At 43.1% G+C, this 11,953-nt stretch overlaps 1 protein-coding gene across 2 annotated transcripts in view; it reads right to left on the reverse strand.

Annotated features, from left to right (window-relative positions):
- The window catches only part of LOC137534312 (zinc finger protein 585A-like), a 63,209-nt gene that overhangs the window by 36,162 nt on the left and 15,094 nt on the right, over nt 1-11,953 (reverse strand). The window contains exon 3 of one of the 2 annotated variants that reach the window (XM_068255752.1): nt 3,274-3,400. In XM_068255752.1, coding sequence (XP_068111853.1) covers nt 3,274-3,400 — 127 coding nt within the window. Of the gene's footprint in view, nt 1-3,273; nt 3,401-11,953 lie in introns of those variants that run through there. The other variant, XM_068255753.1, reaches the window with a different exon arrangement.

Here is an 11,953-nt window from a genome sequence, read left to right on the forward strand (position 1 = left end):
CTAGAAGGGATCACAGTGTTAAAGGGGTGCGCCGCCCCCATCAGCCAAGATGCAGTGGAGCAAGTCACGGTCATGCATTGGCTGTAGTGGTGATTCAGCTCTCTAGTACTGTCTACCAGACCATCCATGGATGGAAAAACACTAGGTAAATTCTAAAAGCCTTAATTCCATATACATCAGGTGTGTATCCTAGAGCAACCATCTCTGCTTCTTTAAAGAGAATCTGTACTCTAATATTCTTTGAATAAAAAGCATACCATTCTATTCATTATTTTCTCCTGTGCCCCTCTGTGCTGTTTCTGCCACTCTCTGCTGCAATCCTGGCTTGTAATTAACAGTTTTAGGCAGTGTTTACAAACAAACTAACCAGCTTCTAATAGGCTCAGCTAAGCATAGTGTGTGAGTCATTCATAGTATGCAGGGGGCCTGCAGAGGGTGTGTATCGCTTCTACCAATCACAAGCAGCCCTGCACATTCCACACAATCAAGCTTTAGCCCGACAAACAGGACAGAGGAAAGATACATTGATTTATTACAGAGACAGTGCAGTTAGGAAAGACTGCAGTAAGCCAGAGCAGATTAGAACAGGCATAGGAACTTATAGGATAGAAGAACTAAGGCTGAAAAAATTGTTACAGAGTCTCTTTAATGCTGGGAATACACAACTCGATTTTGAGCCATTTAGATGGCTCAATTAATAATTTCCGACATGTCTGATCTCCCGTCCGATCGATTCCGCTCTCGATTTTGCATGGGGAACAATGGGAAAAGATAAGAAAAACGTATGGAATATAAGAAAAATCGCCCGCAAAAAACGACCGGGTGCGAAATCGAGCGGCAAAATCGACCCGTGTATTCCCAGCATAAGGGTTAGTGCTGCCTGTGTTTACAGGATCTTATGAAGAAGCACATGACCAGTTTCATCAGACAATAGATTCGTAAGGCTCTGAATGCCAGTCACATTCATGTACTAAGCCTGTCAATCTGGTCACATGATTTTCCTTGAGTTCTAGTAAATACAAGCAATACTACTTAGGTGTACTATATGTGTAACCCTGTGGAAGCAAGGATGGTTGCACTGGGACATACATTGGTTTAATGTGAAATAAAGTCTTTTGAAGTTCACTCACAGGTCCCTGGTATATTATGAATCCTTCCAAATGGGGGTGGGCTAAGACCACCACCCCCAAGCTACACCACAAGGGGTGGGGACAGCGCATGCAGCCCTCACCACCAGGGAAACCATCCATAACTTCTCCCCAAACATGCAAACACAAAGGATGTGAGGAAGTGATCACTCCCAAGCAGCACCTTGCTATATAAATGGTCTGCAGGGTCAGCCTGTCAGCAAGTGTACCCACATGTGTACCCAATAATGCAATTACGTGATCAGCATAGTTTAATTGGTTCAGTCCCTTGCTAGATCTTGTACTGCAGGTGCGCTTGCTGTGCCTTTAAATGGTCTGCTTAGGGCTCTTTTCCACTATGAAATGTGATCGCGATTGCGTTTGCGATCGCGTTTCAATTTCCACCATGCGATTGAGATTGAGCTACTATACTCATAGTAAAGCTCAATCGCACCCAAAACGCGGCAGGACGATTGCGTTTTGACCAAGATTGCATTGCAATCGGATTGCACTAATAGAAATTGCTGCTGCAGTTTCCATTAGTTTAATGTACCTTGCGATTTGCGATCAGAAGCAAATCGCAGGGTAGTGGAAAAAGGCCCTCAGCCTGTCAGCAAATTTAAATGGCCAGATGCTGCCTGGGAGTGAGCACTTGCCCTTCTCTGTGTGTGTTTTACCTGTCCCTAAAGGTGCCAGTGTGACAGAGTGCCAGTGGATGTGATAGAGGCTTCCAGCTTCCTACTGTTTGGCTTGCCTAGAGTGGAACTCAGCCAGAGCAGGGACAAGGTCCTCCAGCAACCAAGGCTGAGACACCAAAGTGCGCCCCTCCATCACACACTGATTGCTATTAGACTAAGAGGTGCCTCAGGGCCCCAAACACCTTAATCTGTAGTTATGTGGCTTGCAGTCACCGCCATGCATCCCCTTTTCTTATTTCTCTCTGCTTCAAACACAATGGAGAAATGATAGCTGAGTGAGTTGTGTGCCCCTCTTACACTGCTCCCTCGCCTCTGTTCAGCCCTGAGTTACTCAGCAATAGTACAAGGTAAGAAGCCAAGTTGTATTACTGTGCAACTACAGTTCTAGTCATGCACAGGACCTCCCTTCTGTACTTTTATTTCCACAGTGAACCCATGTGACATTTATTGCAAGCTGCTGATGGTCCCCAGGGTCTCCAGAGGTATTTACTACAATTTTATAATTTCCTACTAGAGCAGAAGAATTCCCACGTACTACGGAGAGTCCCGCCCCTCACACACTATTGGCTTATCTCCTTGTCACTTGTCTCTCTGTATAAGAATCCACTTATGTATTGCAGGGAATGCCCGCCTCTTTCCTCCAGCCTGCCTGCTTTTCCTTTCTGGAGCATAGGAAATAAAGGAATATGAAATAAAGTGAAAGCAATGAGACTTAAAAAACAAAAAGAAAAAGTGGAACCAAATATGTTAATTAGTCACCCCAATCAAAAACTCACAAATGACCTTCAATTCAAAATCTAAACAATCATCAATGTTTAAGATCAGAATTATTAAGAATAATCAGCAATTATAAGCATTATCTTTGCAATCAAAGTATACCTTGCTCCAGAAAAAAATGTTTCCAAATAAGACTCCAAACTGAAAATACAGAAGCCCAGATGAAGATTAGTTAAAGTAGTGTACAGAAGTGATTAGCCAATTAAGATGTATAGCCATTTATCTATGCGACAACGAACATAATTTATCTCCTACCAACAAAAAGAGTGAAAATATTCTACTCCAGTTCTGAATAATAACTTTTACAGATACCAGGCTTAGGTAATTCTACACAAAGGATGTGAATTGTCCCTGTTGTGTGCATCATGCTGACATCACTAGCAAGAGGGCAGCTCCCATATGGCCAAGAAGCAGGCAGCAGAAAAACTACTATAAGAAAGCAGTAACAGTGCAATCATACGGTGGTAAGCATTAGAGATGAGATTTCAAGTATGCTTTTTTTTTTGTTTTTTTTTTAAAGTTTGCTTTAACAATCGCATCAACTACACATGTACCTATTTAAAACTCAGGTTAATCAATACCAGCCTGCAACCGGGTAAGATACAAAAAATACCACCTTAAATTAAATAACTTATGCTACAAGAAGGCAAAAGAGTGTGGCAGGCCCTTACCTAGAGACAGAAGGGTCTGATAGTTTTCAATCATCACCTCTCTGTAAAGGGTTTTCTCTTCTTCTTTCAAGTAATCCCACTCATCCTTGGAGAAGTAGATCGCAATGTCATCAAATGTGTGCTGTTCCTGCAAAATAAAGTTCTGTGTTCAATGGAACTGTAACTGGAACCTGAAGTGAGATGGACATGGTGGCTACCATATTTATTTCCTTTTAAACAATACCAGCTGCCTGGATTCCCATCGAACTGGCAGGGTGGAAAATTTAGGTCGATCTGATGAGATTGCTTATCATTTTGCATTGGCCTTAATGGAAATCTGATGGCAAAAAAATGCCATCAGATCGAATTTCAATAGATTTCAAACTGAAATCTATTGGAATTCTATCCTGGTAAAAAATGTTATAAAAACGCATCAGATAGATCATCAGATGCATTTCTTATCTATCTGCTGCCAGACGAGTGTATGGGCACCTTAATGGCTAAAAATATCAGAGGCAGAGGATCAGCAGTACGATCAGACAGTTTGTATTGTTTAAAAGGAAATACGATAAATATGTCAGCCTCCATATTCCTTTCACTTCAGGTGTGCCGTGTGCTTTAAATCGACACCTTTATTTGTCCAGTATGCAGCCACCCCGCTCATTTGGGAAGTTATTCTAGACTATGGCCTAGTTCACATTATAAACGGCTAGTGCAAATGCTGAGCACTTTTCAAAGCGATTTTGCCAGCAATTTTAAAGTGATTAGCTATTTTATTAAGCGCTTTTGTAAGTGTTTTGGTGTGCCGATTAGTTTTTTTTTTCCAGTCAGGAAGTGAACTCTTTGGCCTGGAACTGAATCTTTTTAATGTTATGTTTTAAAGAAGCGCTCACAAAATCGCTTTTCCAAGCAATTTTTCATGCGCTTAGCGATTTTCCTACATCTTACATTGAAGTGCAAACGATCAGGAAATGGTGCAGGAGCCACGTTTGCGATTGAAAAGAAAGCTCATCACTCATGTGAGAATACTCATATAAGAAATCATTGCACAAGTGTTTTTAAATCGCTTTTCGAAAAATCGTAAGCGCTTAAAAAAAAAACCAAAAGCGCCGATAGGGCTTGATTCACTAAACAGTTTTAACTCATATCACAGCCGTGCTATTGTTTTCACGTTTCTGAGCGCAGTTGCACATTTTTGAAAAAATTCACGATTGTGCGTGGAAATTTGTGATTGTGCATGAAAACGCGCGCAAAACCGTTGGCACGGCCGTGATAGGAGTTATCACGGTTTAGTGAATGAAGCCCATAGTGTGAAAAAGCCCCATCTGTGTGCCTGGAGGTATAAGGTAATCTCTATACACTAAAACTATAATCTCAGCCAAAACTATTTATTTTTGGATAGTATGGAAATGTTTTATATCCTTTTTTCAGGTTTTACTGCTGTCTGTGTTCCTCAAATTACCTCTCTCATTGTTGGCCTGGTCACCATGAGAGAAACTGAAGAAAATCTTCTGAGAGGACATACCAACAGTAATAGACATCACAGATCCTCAGAGATCCGGTCTATCCCTCTCATTCCCTTAGGGCTGGTTCACACTTGAGCGCTTTTCAGTACTTTGTTGATCTCCGGCAATTAACAAAGCACTCCTGCTAATGTATCCCTATGGGACCATTCCCGCTGCAGTGTTTGCGATCTGCAAAAAAAAAAAACTCGCTTTGATTTTGCAGCGCTTTGGAGCCGATTGCGTTGTGATTCTCGTTCTATTGAACGGGAATCAAAATGCAAATCACTGCAAAATCTTGATGCACAATTGCGATTTGCCTTCCAAGTGTGAACCAGTCCTTACTGAACAGTGCTTATACTTCTGTCAGTGCCCCATCCGAAGAGATTTCACCTTATTCCCCATACTCAGGGAACCTGTTACAGGAACAGAAAGTGAGGATAAATCTCTCCTACAAGAAATCAAGTAGTAATAACTACAGGTGGTCAAGTTGTTACCCACTCTGTCCAAAACTTAAAAAAAAAAAAAAACTAGGCAGACTGAGGTGAAGGTAAAAGAGGGCATCAGTCCTATATGACTCACTCAGCAGTCTCTGTAATCCAAACGTTAAGCAACAAGATAAATCCTGTATATACTCGAGTATAAGACTAATTTTTGGGCCAAAAAAGTGGCCAAAAAGTGGGGGTATCGGCTTATACTTGAGTCACTACTCTTTGAGTAACCCCCACAGTGCTCACACTATATGCACAGTGGTGCGCCATCTGAGGGAGACCACTCTGAGGGAGACCACACACTTGGCATTTCCATGGGCGGTCCCAGCTAACCTCATCTCGAATTGTAGCCTTGGAAGGCATACAGGGACAGAGGCTACTGAGTGGTGAGAATCCTTGCATTCCTACATCAAGTTTTAGATACATGACTATGTGGCTCTGCATTCCTTGCGTTATCTTTATGTCGACTTAAACTTTGCAACAGGAGTTCTTTGCATGTCCATCTCCATTGTAGGCCTATGTTCTGGCTTATTATTGCAATCTGCTGCATTTATGCTTCTTTTCTAATATATGGTTGTAGCCGGCCATGGCTGTGAGTGGCGGTGTGGTTTTGGCTTTTGCCACCCCCGGGTTATACTCGGGTCAAACATTTTTCTCATTTTATTAACCTCCTTGCCGATTTTCCCGACCTGAGCTCGGGGTAGAAAAAAGAAGCTGTTAGCGGTGATCCCGAGCTCAGGTCGGGGTAGGCAGTGCAGCGCTTTACCTTCAGTGTTGGAGTGCGCAGCGGGACTCCAGCCTCTCTCCCCAGCAGTGTGGGGTCTTTCCCTGGCTGCCGGGATCCCCATGTCCCCGCTATTCTTCTGGGGACCCGGCGGCCAATCGGAGCGGCGTTGCCGGCGTGACGTCATCGGGGGGCTGGGCTAATATTTAAAACGAAATTCTCTATATTAGAGAAATATAGAGAAGTTTGTTATAGTTTGTATATTAGCGCCATCTTGTGGTAAAAGTGCAAACTGCAGCGCTGGAGCCCAGGAAGGTACATTTTTTATTCTGTTGCACATCTCCCTGCCAGAATGATTTTTTTCAGGTTTTAGGGTCTGAAAGAGTGGAAAAAAAATTGCACCTCTTTTAGACCCTAAAATCTGGAAAGAATCAGAACAGCAAGGAGGTTAAGGTAAAAGTTGGGGGGACAGCTTATACGGTATATACGGTACATAAATATGAAATATATATTTATTTGCTGGAAAAATGCTAGTTGAGTTTACAGGCCCATTTGAACATTCATGGGAAGAATGATTTAACAGAATTAAATTACAAAAGGTGGTGTGTAGCACTGGTACATGTCATAACAGTTTCATTATCCAATGTGGACTATTTAGGTGTTGCTAGTTGTACTGAAAAAATAAAATAAAATGAAAAGGAACGGCAGCAATTTCAAACATAGAATAAAGCAGAAACAAGTGTGGTATAAATTCTGCTGAAGTAAATTTCCCAGCATGCATTTTATTGGACACAGCATAATCACATGATTAGAATCCAAGCCAAAGAACCATTACCTGTTTCAGCATACAAGGAAAGGAAAATGGTTGAATAAATAGATACAAAAACTAGTTCAGCAAGCTGCAAATGATATTCAAAGTTAATTTCCACAGTATAGGTCTGCTTAAAATGTACTCGGGGTAACAGACACGTGTATGTACAGTGCCAAGCATACAAATAACTAGGCTGTGTTTTTTTTTCTTCTTTTGCTGCCTGAAAGGGTTAAACATTCATGTGAGCAAGTGACAGTTTCTCCCCAGTCAGGATCTAGTTGGACTATAGCGCAACCCTCAATGATAAGGCATAACAGTCATAAAACTCTTGCCTGGAAGAGAACAGCTTCTGAATGCAATATATATATATATATATATATATATATATATATATTAAAGGTCAATAGTCCAAATATTTTAGCTCTGGGACTATGCCAAGCCTGTGTGAAACATGTTCTGATTCAGTTGAGACAACAGAGCAGTAACCTACTTTTTTTATCTTATAAACATACATTTTTTGGCCCCCGTTTACACTCCGCAATGAAAGGCATGATTGCAATCGCCTAGTGATTTTGCACTATGGTATTCTGTGATCTCTAAAAATTGCGTTTTATGAGCATCACAGCGCAATCGCCCAGAAAATGAGCTACATGCAGATCATTGCAAACGTGCCACAATCACTGCAGTGTGATTACTCCCATAGGATTACTTGTGCAGCAGCCCTTTGCTGATCGCAAGCTGAAAGCTCCCCAGTGTGACTGAGGCCTAAAACTGTGGGATTGAAAAGTCATTTTTAGTAGTAGGTAGATAGGTGGATAGAAAGAATTGTTTATCGCAGTTTATTTTCACCTTGGACTTCTCCTTTATGAAACAAAATACTTACATGTACATTTTTATTCCTGATCTAAATAGGTTTTTTTAAAAGTAACATACAGACTTTAAATCAGAGCACTGATTCACAGGCAGTCTTGTATTGGTCCACCAAGCCTCCAGAGCTCATGGATCTTGGTTTTGGTATATTGCAATCTATACAATTATTGATCTCCAAAAAGTGGGCACTCCCAGAGTTTCCCTGCTTGGACCAAGTAGGAAAATCATCCAGATCCATCCATTATACTTTCTGAAAGCTCCTACTTATGCAGGGCCGGTTCAACAATTGGGCCCTAGGGCAAAATTAGCCTGGGGGCCCCCCAACAGACACCCTCCGACCAAAAAGCGTCATTAGAGGCCCTTTGTTGCAGCCAAATTTCCCTCCTGGGCCCCTGAGCTGGCTGCTGACCCTCCCCCAATCACCTCCCAACTTAACAGACTCTTCAGAGTCCCTGGGGAGCAACAGTTAATATGGGGAAGGGACACCTTGGGGGCCCCTACAGGCTCTGGGGCCCTGGGGCAATTGCCCATTTTTTCCTATGGTAGCTCCGGCCCTGTACTTACTTATGCTAGGTGCACACCACACAATTTTCTGGCACACTTACCTGCCAGATCAATTATTTCCAACTTGTCTGATCTGAATTTCGATAGATTTTTCGATTTTCCTTTCTTTTTTTAATCGTTTTTTGATCGATTTTCGTTCAGTTCTATGAAAATCGATTAAAAAAAAAACTGTCAGAAAATCGAAAAATCAATCGAAATTCAGATCGGACATTTGGAAACAATCGATCTGGCAGGTAAATCTGCCAGAAAATTGTATGGTGTGTACCTAGCATTACATGTCATCTCAAAAAGACAAAAATATGAGGTTACCAGGATTAGTGATCAAAGAGATGCAAATCACTTCTCCTTGCATTCACATTTCATGTAAAATAGATGCAGCTTGAAATTGGACCAATTAGTATAACTTCCTGTCATTTTTTTATTGGTCCAAGTTCAAGCTGCGTAACATTTACATGAAATTTGAATGCAAGGATAAATTATTTTCATCTCATTAATCATCACTAACCTGGACACATCCCACACGCTTCCCAATACATGCTGCACATGTACCTACTCCACACACACAGGGCCAGATTTAGGCCAAGGCCACCTAGGCCATGGCTTAGGGGACCACAGGAGCAAGGGCACCAAAGCAGCAGGCTAAACTGGTGCAGCATTCGCAAGCTTGCAAATGCTGTAATGCAGGGAAATCAGGCAAGTGCCTGACCGCGGTACTCAGCTGCTAGCCGCCTGTGCAGCAGCCACCTTGCTCTCTGTGTACATTTGCATTGTGGCCGGTGGCTATGGACTTAGGCAGCATTGGAGATGGAGAGGAAAAGGAAGCTTCAGCACTGGAGATTAGTGGAGAAAAGAGTGACACTGCTGGCTGCTGCAGTGTGAATGTGAGCTGGCTACCTATACTAAAAGAGGGTAGGAAAAGGAGGGATTAAGGGAGTCACCTGGCTACCTATACTGGAGCGAAAGGGGTCATCTCCCTACCTATACTGAAGGGGGGCGGCTGGTGACAGTGTCCTTGGGTGGTAAAGAATACAAATCCGGCCCTCTACACACAGGGGCTGTGCATGTACCACTGTTCTGTGCACATACACACTGCTCAAGTAGCTACTCTCTGCACACAGGCATTGTACACACAGACACACACTGAAACCTTTCACACTGCACATATTCCTTGCGTACTCATGCATTGAACATTTATCTACATGCTGCATACACACGCATTATTCTATCCTCTGACCAGTGCTATGTCCATTGTCCAATATGCACCAATTCTCCAGTTTAGCTAAAGGCCTGCACTAACTTTCTTTATTACATACATTTCTCAGACAGTAATGCGCCCACACCACAGTTAGGAGAGGGATTCTGTGTGGTCATCACAACATGGTTCACTTCTAAATATACAAAACAAAGGCTGACGCCTACACCACAGATGAAGTAGGAAAGTGAAGCAGACCTGACAGACTTACCAAGACCCCATGGGACAGCCGGTCCCCTCTGGAGATGCAGCAAGCAAGATTATCCACTGGTGTCCCAGAGTGGACACAGCCGCAGCAGAAAAATTGTGAAGAATTTATTAATGAAGAAATGAGGATGATATACTTTATATCAGTATTTGTTCCTCTGGGTCTGTAAGGAGCTGATACAGCATCAAAGTTTATCTGTATTAGGCCATCTATGGGCAACTATCAGGGTTTACTGATGTCTGTAAATAGAGTATAATAATGCAGCTGGATCAGACAGCTACAACCTCTGCAATGGTAAAAACCACCACATAACAGCCTATATCTTGTTGCAGCTGTGATATAAACTCCTTTATTAAAAAACTATCAGGGGCATAACAGCCCCCAAGCAAAACCGTCATGGGCCCCCTGCACCCCCCACCCACACAGTGACCTGTCAAAACCTTAAAGCGGAACTATAAAGTGTTTTTAAACACATTGTTTCACTTACCTGGGGCTTCCCCAAGCCCCCAGCAGCCGTCCTGTCCCGCGCCGGTCCTGCCCGAGCCGCCGTTCTCCCGCTGCCAGCTACTTTCGGTTTCACCGCCGGGCCACTGCGCCTGCGCGGCTCTGGCCACGCGTATCCTTTCTGTGCGTCCCCGCTATTGCAGAGGAGAACGAGATGAAAAGATACGCTTGGCAGGGCTGCGCTGGCTTCAACTTAGAAGTCGACGGCACAGTGGCGGGAGAACGGAGGCTCGGGCAAGACCGGCGCGGGGCAGGACGGCTGCTGGGGGCTTGGGGAACCCCCAGGTAAGTGAAACAATGTGTTTAAAAACACTTTACAGTTCCGCTTTAAACTCATACCACCCTCCTCCCCATTCTAGCGCAGGGATGAGAGTAATATTTTCTTGCTCCCGCCTCACCAGATCTCCTCCTCCTTCCGGCAGCCAATCGCTTTATGCTGCATACACAGCTTCTGATCATGTCACATGCATCGGGAACAGGTGGTATGCAAGCATAGAACATGTGGCTGCCGGAAGGAAGAGGAAACCTGACGCTGCGCTGGTACAGGTAAGTATTACACTGCTCCCTGTGCTACTCTGCAAGGTGGGAGGACGTAGGCGGCTGCCTCCTTAGCCCCTCCACAGTTGCAATGGTCGTAAGGGCTATTGTTACAGCAGTGAACACTAGCACTGGTACATACAATCAATCTTGACTGGATGATTTTATCAGTTCCATGTAGTATGAGATCCAACAGATTTTTGATTACTTTGGACAAAAAGTGTAGGTAAGCTCTCATACCACAACATGGAACAGGTAAAATTGGCCAATTAAGATTGGATGTGTGTACACACCTCAAAACAAAGTAGGGCTTCTCTTTAGGTCTAGTACACACAAGCCCATATTCATGCACAACCTACAAAACAATCAGATTGTCCAGGGTTGTCAGAGAGTCTCTTTAAAGTGCACCAGAAATGAGGGGGATATGGAAGCTGCCATATTTATTTTCTTTTAGGCCCTGTTCACAGAGGTCAGTTACATTGCTGGAGAATTCTGCATGTCAACTCACTGCCCATACAATTCTATGGGGCTGTTCACAACAACCGATCGTGTTATTCTAACTCACTGCATGCAGGCTTTGTATTAAAGTCTATGTCCAGCCTCCATTGCAGTTCACACTCATAATACGTGCATTACGCAGCTGACCACTGAACTTACGGTGGCCGTACACTTATAGATTTTGCATCAGATTCTATCATCAGATAGATTTCTGTCAGATGCCTGTCAAGTTGAATCTGACAGGAATCTATCTGATGTGTGCCACACACTAGGAACAGATTTCCAATAGATTTCAGAATGAAATCTATTGGAAATCGATCTAAACGCATTATTGGACCATTAAATCCAATGCAACTCAATGGGCAGCAGATCCACAGATTTTCCATCCTGTCAGATAGATTAAATCGATTGAAATCAGTCACAAATCAATAGATAGATTTGATAGAATCGATTTTCGATTGATCGCTGAAATCGACCAGCGTATGCGCCCCTTTAGACGTAAACAATACCAGTTGCTTGGCTGTCCTTCAGATTTTTGATTAGCATGCTTGTTCAGGGTCTATGGCAGAAAGTATTAGAGGCAGAAGATCAGCAAGATAGTCGGTCAACTGGTATTGTTCAAAGGAAAAAAAATATGGCAGCCTCCGTATCCCTCTCACATCAGTTGTCATTTAAGTCAGCCATACACCGGTTAATTGAGGCCCAATAGGATCGATTCCTACCATACATGGAAATCTCAA

The sequence above is a fragment of the Hyperolius riggenbachi genome, chromosome 10 (assembly GCF_040937935.1).
Source record: "Hyperolius riggenbachi isolate aHypRig1 chromosome 10, aHypRig1.pri, whole genome shotgun sequence".
NCBI lineage: Eukaryota > Metazoa > Chordata > Amphibia > Anura > Hyperoliidae > Hyperolius > Hyperolius riggenbachi.